Consider the following 12,662-nt stretch of genomic DNA (forward strand, 5'->3'; position numbering starts at 1 on the left):
TCCTAATTGCTGTCTATGTGCAATAATTTAATTAAATATCCTCTCAATTCCAACTGTTGAAGAAAACTGAAGCATAGAATAGCATGCTGCCACTGATTGATTATAGCTAAAAGTAAACCTCCTTTATCAGATCACTGGCAAGCAAACAGTTACTGCATTGATGCGCTTTATAAGTAACTTTAAAGCTACCATGTATAAGCAAAATTTTGCAATGCATTTTGATGCCTGTAATATAAAGGACAGAGCATAAATGAATGCTGCAATGAACTATAAATATCTGGAAAGCATTTCTTGGCTGGCAAGAGGGGATGGGAATGATAGCTTAAGTTTCCTGACTGGAGCTACATGAACAATCATACAGGACTATTTTAGGCATGGTTGAGGTTTGGGCTTAAGGAGTACCATAATGATCATTGTGTGCTGAATGGAAGTTACCAAATTTCAGCTAGTTGAAGTCAGCATATTCCATAGGAGTCAAAGGTACTAGACTGATGATCTGACCTGCTGTCTCTATGTACTGTATTGCTATCCTGGTGTTGCCGAGGTGGTAAAAGAGCTTTAACAGCATAACAAATATGTATGAAATCATGACACAGGTTCTTTTTGAGGTGAGTAATGACTCTACTCTTTCCATTTCTCTTTCAGAACTGCATGATATTATAATGCATATATTGTGAATGTGGGTTTTTTGTTTTTAATAACTAAGATCAAGTGACTATTTGTCTGACATTTCCGTATGTCTGGCTATTGGCGCTAGACCTGCTGTCATTCTTACATTTGCTTTATGACATAGTGGTAGACTGTACAGTCAGCTGTCCAGTGAATTTCTGCATTAATGTATGTTCTCCTGATTAATTAGAAGCATGATTCTTTTTTTCTCTCCTACTAGGGCCAGATGGCTGAGACATGTGCAATATCTGAGCCGTTCAGAGATGTTTTCCAGAATCTAATTAGTTCAGTTTCACCATCTGTAATCTTGAGTACAAAACCTACAGATATAATAAAGGAGGTACAGGTAAGTCTTGAATGCATTTAAATCATTTTTTCAACCTGCTTTCTGTTAATATTAATATGTCTGGTTAGAGGACACTCATGATCCCGTGAATGAACTGCAAGGCTAATAATGTGCTATTTGATCAGAAACCATAGGGAAACACTTTAAAATACATAGCCTCGGGTACAGGAGGATTTGACCTTAGAATTCCTAGGTGACTACTTTGTTGCTAATGCTGCCCTGTAATTTTGAATATCAAATGACTTTTACCATGTTGATCTGTGTGAGCATACAATGTATTCCATATTTTATATAGATGATTCCTTATGTCTTGTTTCCTTTTCACAGAATATACAAAACATAAGAACTCTCCCCCAGGGCACCAGCCCTCCGAAACCTCCCAGAGTTCATGAGCTAAAACTGCTAGTGAAGAACATTGTAGCCACACTGACTGATCACAGTGCTGCAGGTAAAACAAAAGCTAAAGCCGACAGATATTCTGCTTCAAAGCTGTAAGGAGGGTGACTCTAAACCTGTAGTGGTCATATTTTCAGACACAACAAAATACAATGAATGGATCAGATAACTCCTCCTTCTGATCTGCTGCCTCTGTGGCACTGGTGGGCCTTCTTCCTCTCTGTCCTCTCCACTTCCAAGAACCTGTAGGTGGGGTGGAATAACTGATTTATTTTAATTTGAATAATTAAAAGACTCATGCACAAAGCTAGGTGTCCTGGCATGTAATACTGTAACAAAACAAAACCCCAGAAGCACTACTTAATTATTCCAAAAAGTAATCCTGCCAAGCTCCTTTCCATCCTGCCATTATTGTTGGAAGCGGATCCTCAGCCCTCCCCCAAAACCCCATGGAGCAGATTCCTTTGCAGCTTGCCCAGGTCACCAGTTTTGGGCTATTTCAAACCAAGAGGGGTTATGCACTGTGCACATCATGACACTCTCGTTCTACGCCCCCAGAAAACTACGGTCAATAAACTGGTTTGTAGCACTGCTAGGTACCATGAAGCACCTTGCAATTAAGGGGGGCGAGGCGTTCTAAGGCAGCAGAAGATGAAGTCATTGATAAGATGGCTATAATGGAGTTGCAGAGGGCTCTGCTGCCAGTGTGAAGGCATAGGATTTCTCTAGAGATGGCCCTGTCCTTTGGCAAGAGATGCACAATCCTCAGGGTGGTGTGGGAAGAGGCGGACATAGAATACAGTACACTGGTTGTGTTCAGTTCTGTGTGTAAGTGAGGTGGGGGTGATCATTCTGTTAGGGGCGTTGAGGGAACTCTAAAGGAAACCTCCTTAGAGTCCTTTTTCCTCAGTCAGGCCCCTCACCTGCAAGTCCGTTGGTGGGAAGGGGTTGGATATGGCCCAATATGAATTGTTATGTCCAGAGATTTCCAAGAAAGTATGGTCTGAAACGTCACATTTGGGGGAGAGGAGAGGCAACAAAAGGAAGTAAAACTCCTTGAAATACCCTTGTTGTACTGTCACTTCTTAATACAACTTTCCACTTTAAATCATTTGGAAGCTCTGCTTAACAACGGATGACTCAACATAAGCCCTCTGAACATAGATGTTCTAATCCAACTCACAGTATTTTCTATCTGGTTGAATATTACTTGGTATGACACTGGTTTAGCTGTGCTCTGAGTAATTTGTTAACACTAGAACCCTCCATGAGACGTTTATTCAGGGCAGGGATACTTTATTGAAGAAAGATCTTCTTTTTTCCAAAAAAACAGTCATTGGGGCACATGGAGCGTGAAGCCAAGCAGGAGGTCACTGCCCACTAAAGCAAGTTGTGCTGCTTATGTTTGGGGCGTAGGCTTTCGACCTGTCTTTTAAGCGTCTAAGCTTCTTCATGATCAAGCCCACCTGCTTCATTGCTCCAGGCCTAGAGCACCAACTAAACTTTTCAGAAGTGGGGGAGGTTTAGGTTGGATATTAGGAAAAACTTTTTCACTAGGAGGGTGGTGAAGCACTGGAATGGGTTACCTAGGGAGGTGGTGGAATCTCCTTCCATAGAGGTTTTTAAGGTCAGGCTTGACAAAGCCCTGGCTGGGATGATTTAGTGGGGGATTGGTCCTGCTTTGAGCAGGGGGTTGGACTAGACGACCTCCTGAGGTCCCTTCCAACCCTGATATGCTATGATTCTAAGTGTCTGATCAGTGACCTTTGGGTGCCTCAATTTTATGTGTGCCCAACTTGAGGCCTTTCAAAAGGGTGTTTGGTTTTTTTAATGTAGATTTTCCTCCCCTCCTCCCCCCAGTATGGGTGATAGGAACTTTCTGAAAATCTTTTAACATGCCTCAGTCTGAGCATCCAGAATTGCTAGTTACTTAACAAACAAACGGATGCCCCTTTTGAAGTGCTTCAGGTTGGGTGCAGTCTTGGTCTCTATGACTTTTGTAGTGTAAATAAGCCAGAATTCAACAGTCATTAAACCCTGTGCTTGGGTTTGGCTCGCTGCTGTGACTGGGGTGATTCCTTAGCACTGCCAGGCTTAGGGATTTTTTTTTTCTTAAGCGACAGTTATTGGATCATAGTTTTTCGCCATTTGTGGGCAGGTCTAAGCTGAGTCTAACCGTGTTGTTGGAGCCCTCTGTAGCATGATTGATTAACCAGCATAGTTGGTTTCTTTGCCTATGTTTCTACATAGGCTAAAACATGAATTTTTAACCTGTCCATAATAGGGTTTTGCCACATTAATATGCCTGTATGAGTTTGTATAGTGAGTTCTAGCTGGTAAATAACCAATGTTTACAATTACTTTGCTAGTAGGCTCTATATGTGTTTTTATGTAGGTCTTTTGTGTGTATGGGGTTCAGGTAACACACATCTTAGATTGATCTAATATAGCAAATTTTGTGTGTGTGTGTAATTTTTTTTATATATATAACTTTGTCTATTTCTGTGCACAAACCTCAGTGCAGATTTGTATATGTTCTTGCCTGTTGTCCTTCTCCAGAGCCCCAAATATGAAAAATAGTGACTTCTGACATTGTAAAATTTACTCTCTTTTTTTAATGTGGTTTTTAGAAGCTATAAATAATACCACCTGTTCCTACTTGGAATAATAGTAAAATTATTCACTTTTTTTACCTTCAACTTGTTAGTACACATGTCTGCATTAGTAGAGCAATGCTCTTGACTGGCATGATCTCTGTAAAAATAGCAGTCTGTAAATCCATTGTTCATTAACAATATAGCGGTCAATATCTGTTACCACAAGAAATAGTAGTTCCTCAAGAAACAGCTAGATAAACAATCACTAAGGACTTCAAATATTTATCCAATTTTTGTTTTAAGTGACTTGAAACCATGTAGCTGTTCCCATAACTTCTCTTGATAACTACATTTCCTATCGTTATTACCCTCCTCCTCTCTCTAGCTCTTGTGATTTTGTTACACTGACACTCATAGCTCTTGGTCTTTAATTTAAAGACCAAGGTCTTTGGGCCCTGGATTGTTTTTCAGTATGTTTATACAGCACATAGGGCAACGATGCCCCAGTCTTGACCGGATACTAATGTAGTACAAACAAAAAGGGGTAGGAGGAAGGAATAATGCTAGCGTGTGGGGTGGCTTTTTTTTTTTCCCCCCTCAGTGGCCTAAGCAAAAAGGTGTCTCCTATTTCTCTTGAGAAAATACACTTATTGATGATTTGAAGTCAACAGTTGGATATTTGTTCCTTTCCTTTCCCAATACAGGCAGCATAAATCCAGTGTGTATAACTCAGTTGAATGATCCTCTGCAGCAATTTTCCAGCTCTGTAGCCAAAAATGGCACTAACCTCTCTTGGAAAGAGGATTTCATCTTGTAAGTAACCACCCACATAACATTTTCTATTAAATGTTTTTACAGTCTCAATTTATATAAGATGTTGGAAGAGGAACTGTGTTTTGAACGTATCCTATTGTGATTTGACACTGGCAGGGCATAACTGTGGTTTTTAAAGCAATTTTCTGGTACTGAGTTATAGCAAGTGTTAACATGGATTTCAGTCATTTTTACTTTTAATTGAGGATTGTTGGGCCTGGGATTGGGGAAGTATAGATGTGTAGTTTCTCACAGAAATGGATGGCGGCATGTAATTAAGGGCATGCCTACACCACAATCTTAAGTCGACCTATGTTAGGTCAGCTTACAGCAATCACAGTAATTACTGTGGTGGCTGATGTCCACCCTACCCTCCTATTGTCAGTGGTTTGCGTCCTCGCTATGAGTGCTTCCGCCTACTGAAGAGGGGTAGTGTGGGCGTTCTGAGAGCCAGGGCTCGCAGCTCCACGCAGCTCCCTGCTGGGAGCCCAGCTGCTCCCTGCTCCCACCTGGGAGTGAGGGGATGCCACATGGGGCTTCTCACCTCTGGAAAGGAGACCCATGCCCTGAGTCCGGTCAGTTGCCGTGCTCCCAGTGGGGATCCTGGGCAGCAGCCTAAGCCAGGCACCTGAGTGACAGCCCAGCTTGGAGCAGAGACCTGGCAGCAGGATTGGGGAGCTGGCTTTCCTGTCAATTCACAGTTCCAGCTGAGCTGTGAAATTGACAAGACAGCCGACGTAAGGCACATGGTGTCTACACAGACACTGTGTCGTCCTAACTACGCTGACATAATTCCACCTCCAAGGTGTAGGACAGGGGTAGGCAACCTATGGCATGCGTGCCAAAGGCGGCACACGAGCTGATTTTTCAGTGGCACTCATGCTGTCCGGGTCCTGGCCACCGGTCCGGGGCCTCTGCATTTTAATTTAATTTTAAATGAAGCTTCTTAAATGTTTTAGAAACCTTCTTTACTTTACATACAACAATAGTTTAATTATTTATTATAGACATAGAAAGAGACCTTCTAAAAATGTTAAAATGTATTACTGGCACGCGTAGCCTTAAATGAGAGTGAATAAATGAAGACTCGGCACACCACTTCCGAAAGGCTGCCGACCCCTGGTGTAGGACTTATTATACTGGTGTAGTAGAGCACGTGCATCAGCGGGAGCAAGACTGTAATGGAAACACTGACATAAGCTGCCTTATGTCAGCCGAACTATGTAGTGCAGACCAAGGCTTAGCCTTTAAAAGGGCATCTGGTATCGTTATATTGTAAGTGCAGGTCATAGACTGATGTGCTGTGGAGTGGGAATGGAAAAAGAGAATACAGACAGTTTGGATAAAGCTGCTATCTGACAGTACTCTGACACAGCAGCTGCTTAGGTGATCACTATCCGCTTCAGTGCTTAGGAGGAAGCCACTGATGGGGCCAGAGGCTTCTTACTTTACTGGCTAAAAGGAAGGGAGGAGGCAGAAGCAGGTTGTCCTAATAAGTGAGGAAAAGAGGTGCTGCTGCGTGTACTGTGCTGTAGGCCACAGGCTAGACACTCTGCCAGGACGATGTGATTCTTTGCCACCCCATTGCTGGAATGAGCATGATGCAACTCATTTGCATTAGTAATAGAAATAAACCAGCTGGATTGAGATATTTCAAGATGAAAGATGCTAAGTGCTTTACCAACTTCATATACTGTATTTGCAGATGGCTTCAGCCATCTGTTAGTGGAACAGAATATCTGTTCCACGCTGCACAGCAGCCGCTACCCTATGTTTTAGGATAGGAAGTGGAAAGAGTATTCTTCTACAGCTGAAAGTGCAGGGGGAGTTCAGGTGAGTGGGATGACTATTTTAACTGAAATTTGGCCATTACACCACAGTTATGGTATGCTTTCCATGGTGATGGGTGCTCTAGATGTGCCTAAGGTAGATAAGTTTGCAAAGTCCTATGAGATCTTTAACAATAAGTAGTCAGGATTTGGTCTATGTCTGCTCTGCACACCTTACAGCGGCTCAGTTGTGTCCTACAGCAGTGCCACTGTAAGGTACGCAGTGTAGCCGCTCTTCGTCAGCAGGAGGGAGCTCTCCCACCGACAAAATAAAACCACCCCCTGCAAGGTGGTTTATTTTCACACCCCTGACCGACAAAAGTTTTACTGACTAAAGTGCTAGTGTAGACCGAGCCTTGGTTGTACATCTTCCCTCACCTCCAAAAGAAAACACTTTCAGGACCACTGTCCCTAGCAGCAGGCTGGGGCATTGGCTCAATAGGAAGAGTACCACCTACTGAATTGTCAACACCGCTGCCCTTCCTGCTGCGCCCTGTGTCTTCCTTGAAAGTCTCCTGCGGCTCAACGCTGAGAAAGTTCCCACCTGAAAAGAAGCATAGTGTTAAAACATGTTTCCAATATTAAAGTTCTCCATTGAACTCTTATACCTATTGCAGAAGGAATAGTATAAAGTTTAGAGGAAATGGCACAATATCCATATGCTTTAACAGCCCAGTTGATAGATTTGGGTGTGGTGTTTTTGTTTCTTTTTTTGTCTATTGCATCAAGCACCACAGGTTGTACCAAAGCAGTTGCGTCTAATGATTCGTGTTGGTCATGTCATGTAGCAAGTGGTTCTTTACTCTTATCCTCTTACAGTGTCCCTTCAATCTAACTTTGTGCCAAAATACTGTAACATGGATCCTTTTTAGAGAAAATACCAGGGGGAAGCACCAATGATTTTTAAATCAGGAAGTTTCACAGTCAGTGGTCAGATATCTATGCCAGAAAACTATTTATTTAATATTTACCTCCTTTATTAAAATCTTACATTGGCAGGATGCACCTCCACTTTTAATAGACCACTGGATCTATTCCATTTTCAGACTTATGAATTTGGGAATGTTGTCTCAGCTGTACTCAGAAGGAATTGTTTCTCAGTCTTCTGGTAGAGAACAGACATGGAAAACTTCATCCTGAAAGGCAAAGTTTATAACCAACTGAAAAAAGGCACTCTTATAATGGAAATGTTTCAGCAATCCTAAATCTAGTGAGGAAGCTAGATAGATCCAAGGTTAGGCTCCACCCCAGCATTCCCTTCCCTCAAGTTAATTGAGTTCAAGAGGTGGCACACGTTTTCTCTCCAGTATTTGAAAGGGAGGGTGCTGTAAATGCTGTCTAACACTTTCCACTGGCTGAACAATAAAACTGCATTGTGTGGTACGATATGCAAATACAAGGTGTGAGACATAATAAAAGCCTTGTGTAAAGAGTAATTTTAAAATGAAGAGGTGAGAAACATTCCCAGTACAATAACTGGAGAAGGAATGAAAACTCTTTGAAGGCTTGACATCATTTTATTTATTCCACAGTGAATTAAATGCCAAATCAAAAGAGTTACAACTGCAGATCTTGGAAGATGGGAAATTGGATAGTAAGTACTGCAACTGAATTCTTTTGCATGGTCCACTCATGGGCATTACTGAGATCTTGAAACAAATCCTCTCTTGTTTACACAGTTGAATAAGATCATTTAAGAAGCTGTCAGAAGTTGGTAGTTAATGTAGACCTGTTCTGCTGACTAACCTTGGTAGCCAGATCAGGTACGCTTCAATAACTCCAGGAACAAAGAAGGCTGATAGTCGCTGGGGAAAGAAAGCCCTAGAAAGAGGAGCCAGGAGTTTTGCTGGCTTGGACCTTTTTTAAAAAAAAAAAAATTAATTCTGAAATTCTTCCTGGGTTGCCTTTTTTTTTTTTTTTTTTTAATGTTTGTAAGCCCAGTTCTGCTTTAGGGTTTAGCTACTTAAATTAAAGATCAAAGGCTAACTCCAGTGGCAGTTTTAGATGACCTCCTGCTGCAAAGTGGGTATGGGTTTTTCACTGTTTCCTTCTGTCCCCAAACATTGACACGAGGGATGACATTGTGCAAATGCTTTTCCATATTCTTGGGTTTTGCTTTATTCTTTAACAAAGCCCTAAGGCAGGACTGAATGTACAAACCAGACTTGAGTCTGAGTGCTGTCTTGAGCTTGGCTGGTGTTTTTTATGGTTCCACCCTCTAATATTCTCTTGCCTTAGACTTCCCATGTTTAATGTTCCTGAATGGGCTTATGAGACCCACTTTCTGTTTGGTGGGTCAGCAGAACAGTGCTGCACTTCTACACAGAGTGCAAAAGTTTGACTGCTTACCATAGCCCAGAAACAAACTCTTCTGCCACTTGTGTATGGAACTGCTTAACAACTCTGAATAGTCTTGTGTTTATAAAACTTCAAATAAAACTTCTTGTACCAGAGAAAAGAAAAATACATCCATCGCTTCTGAGTGAATGAATAGAAAGAAATCCTGACTTCCTTTCTGCCCCAAACTGGCTGTTTCTAAGCACATAATCCCACTTATGTATAATCAAACTTTGACTATAGGGAATTGTAAACTACTATACCTGATTCTACCATCCCAGCTTAGAGTTCCTTATCCCTACTTACAAGAAAGGATGTTTCTGTTGCAGAGTAACTCTCTACTTGATCAGGAGAAGAGCAGACTTTTTTTTTTCTGCCTCCTACCTATTAACTAAGCCCTTATCCAATATAACTTATGTATGCCATATTTAATAACTTAGAGTGCTATGTTAGTCACACAGAATGTGTTTTGAAATTCAAGGCTGGCAAAAAGGAATTACAAAACTATCATAAAACCATGCAAGGGTGAGTGAGTTTTGAATTTCATTACACTTCTGGTAATTGGGGCTGTTTTTAAAAGCTCTGTTGGGCCACAGATTTTTAAGTGGAAATAAGCCAGTTTTGGGGGAGAAATGGTTGTGTATCAGTAACTTTTTTTTTCTCAGCAAACAAATGTGAGGGGGAAAATAGCCATTGTGTCAAACATTTACAGAGATGTGGAGGATGGAAATGAATGAAATGGCAAAAAAAAAAAAAAAAGTTTCACACCGCTCTAATGTAGAGCCATATTCTAATAACACCTCTCAGTAAGGGGGAAAAGTATGTATTATCACTTACCTACAAAAAATCTGTCCTGCCCGGGTGTCTTTAATAATGGTCTTTCAAGATGTCAACCACTACACATACCATACACCTTTAATGGCACATTTTTATTACTTTATTTGACTTGCTTAAGAGTCTAACAATGAATATAAAATAACAGACTTAAAATTTCTGAAAAAGTAATATTTAGTTGGATATGTGGTGGTGGTGGTTGTTAAATCTTAGTAAGAGGAATGTGGGAAATGCTGGCAGTCATCTAACTTAAATGTAGGTCCATCTATCGTAGAGTTTTATATTGCTGCCTTTTACCATGGCATCTGAGTGCCTTTCATGTAAAATCGATAACAACACTGACGAATAATGGCTCTCCCTTCTCACGGTGAACATTCTGCATGGGCTGGGGCTTATTGGATAGAAGGGGTGTCAGTGTTGTGAGCGTCTTTTATAGTAGACTAATCTAAAAGGGCCTTTCTATGTCAGTTGAAGAAGCTAAGCTCTAGCACAACAGTAAGGAGAATCATAAATGCTTGTCACTCTGAAATATGGAAATCCTGACTTCTTAATACTTAGTGGCGTGAAATCCTGACTCCATTGAAATCGGTGGCAAAACTCCCATAAACATGAAAGGGGATAAGATTTTGCGCATGGACCTGCATAACAAAGCTTTAGCATCGTGTTAATTTTGTTAACAATAGAATTCTTTAACATTAACTATAAGATATCAGAGAGAGAATCTAAACTTGCACTCTAAGACCCACATAAGGAAGTACTCTTAGCTGGCTATGCCAATCCAAAATGAATCCAGGTAGCACCCTCTACGAAATACAAGACAAGGGCAATAGAGGAAAAAATGAAAGAATTCAGCTGGACTGTCTTTTGAACAGTTTAATCAGTGTTCAGAATCTCTAGAGGTTTGTTTATTTTTTTTTCCTCCACGTGTCCAGGATGCAGAGGAAAAGTTATTTTTAAAAAAAAAATAGCTGAACTATTTGTGATTAAGTATCTACCTTCTTTTCTGTCAAGCAGTGTTATAACTATTATAAAAACCTAGCCTTCAAGAACTATAGATCCTTCAAAAATTTTTTCTGCAAATAATCCTGTCTCTTCATAAAGTAAATACCTTATTGTGCTGAAGAGATAATGTCTTGCAATGTTAGGTGCCTCAGCAGTTTGAAGTAGCAATGGCTTCTGCTTTGCGCCTTTTCAAAATAACTTCAAAGATATTAACAGCTCAGACAAGACCTTACTATGTCACTTTCATTTATTTTAGGTTCTTTTTCAGCATGGGCAACTGTACCTTTAGACTTGTTCAGGAAACAGCCTTCTGGACAACAAAGCTTTGCACTGAAGAGCAGGTCCAACAGCCATAGCCCTGTGTTAGGATCGATCAATGCAGAGGTATCACATTCTTAGTTTATGATTAAAAGAAAAGGAGTACTTGTGGCACCTTAGAGACTGCTCAATTTATTTGAGCATAAGCTTTTGTGAGCTACAGCTCACTTCATCGGATGCATACTGTGGAAAGTGTAGAAGATCTTTTTATATACACACAAAGCATGAAAAAATACCTCCTCCCACCCCACTCTCCTACTGGTAATAGCTTATCTAAAGTGATCACTCTCCTTACAATGTGTATGGTCAGATTGTCCATTTTAAGAATACAGGCCCAATACGCTGTTGCCTGCATGTTTTTTAACAATTTACAGAAGTGCCAACTGTGTGTTATGCTACGTAATCAAAATGGTAGTGTTGTGAACTCACTTTGTACTTGTGTAAGTGACTGCATAAGGTGCAGTCAAACAGTGAATCATACCTTACCTACTTAAAGCAAAAGCTGTGACTGTTATGGGCAAAGCTTTAAGGAATAATTTGGGCCTTCTAAGGGCTTGTCTACATGAACACTTAGTTCGTGGCAAGCTGGGGTTTGTCTGCCCCACACTACCCTGGTGTATGCTTAAAGGTCTGTGGGTACCTTGCTAACATGCACTAACAACTCGTCAGTGTGCTTTGATCTAATCTGCTCTACAATTCCAGCTGCTGTTTCAAAGTGGTGTCTCTTTCCTTTCAAGGTGTAATTATTACTTTAATTACCAATTTTTTTCTTTCTAGTTCTCTTATGTGGAACCTAATGAGTCAAAATCCTGGCAAGTTCCTGCTCAGCTTCCTGCCACAAAAATAGAAAAGGAGTGCACTGTAATGCCTTGTGGGACTGTAGTCACTACTGTCACTGCTGTGAAAACCAAACCTCGACTAGAAGGGAAACCTTCTGCACTGAGCCCAGGTGAAGATATCAGTGAAACTTTAAAATGCAAATCCAAGATTGTTTGTTTTGTTTGTTTGTGCTGGTTTTTAGTAGTATAGTTCCAATGGGGGACAGGGAAAGAAAAAAGAACATTGTGTAGATCTATTTAGGTGTGTGGGGGAGGGGTATTTTGGGTTTTTTGTTTTTGTTTTTAGTGTAGTCTTGGATAAAATATTTCTTTTGCGTGAAGCCAGATCCTGCCCCACTGAAGTCAATGAAAGTCTTGCCAATGACTTCAGTGGGAGCAGAATCAGCATCCTGGTAAGTAAGGTGAGAAATGATCATGATTTCCTTTGCTTGGTACTGTGAATGTTAGGTGTCTCTCTTTGGGGGGGGGGGGTGTTGAGTATTCCCTTTGAAAACATGAATCTCCGAGTGGGGTAGAGTAGATAGTATGATGCTGCTATTAATATATAAATCCATTGTATTTGGAGTGTTTCTTGCACCCTGTCAAGGTGATCATCTCTCCGTCTGCCCTTGCAAAAAGATGGCACGTGATCCTCTACAATCACGCAACAAGCTGCTAAAGTAGGCGCTCTTATGACATGTCA

The 12,662-nt window shown here is 40.9% G+C and overlaps 1 protein-coding gene across 1 annotated transcript in view; it reads left to right on the forward strand.

Annotated features, from left to right (window-relative positions):
* C2CD2 (C2 calcium dependent domain containing 2) overlaps positions 1-12,662 on the forward strand; it is a 54,137-nt gene that overhangs the window by 21,042 nt on the left and 20,433 nt on the right. Inside the window, exons 5-10 of the mRNA XM_073359954.2 lie at positions 890-1,015; positions 1,343-1,463; positions 4,713-4,821; positions 8,183-8,244; positions 11,080-11,207; positions 11,919-12,090. Coding sequence (XP_073216055.1) covers positions 890-1,015; positions 1,343-1,463; positions 4,713-4,821; positions 8,183-8,244; positions 11,080-11,207; positions 11,919-12,090 — 718 coding nt within the window. The remainder of the gene's footprint in view (positions 1-889; positions 1,016-1,342; positions 1,464-4,712; positions 4,822-8,182; positions 8,245-11,079; positions 11,208-11,918; positions 12,091-12,662) is intronic.

This window comes from Lepidochelys kempii, chromosome 1 (assembly GCF_965140285.1).
Source record: "Lepidochelys kempii isolate rLepKem1 chromosome 1, rLepKem1.hap1, whole genome shotgun sequence".
Taxonomy (NCBI): domain Eukaryota; kingdom Metazoa; phylum Chordata; order Testudines; family Cheloniidae; genus Lepidochelys; species Lepidochelys kempii.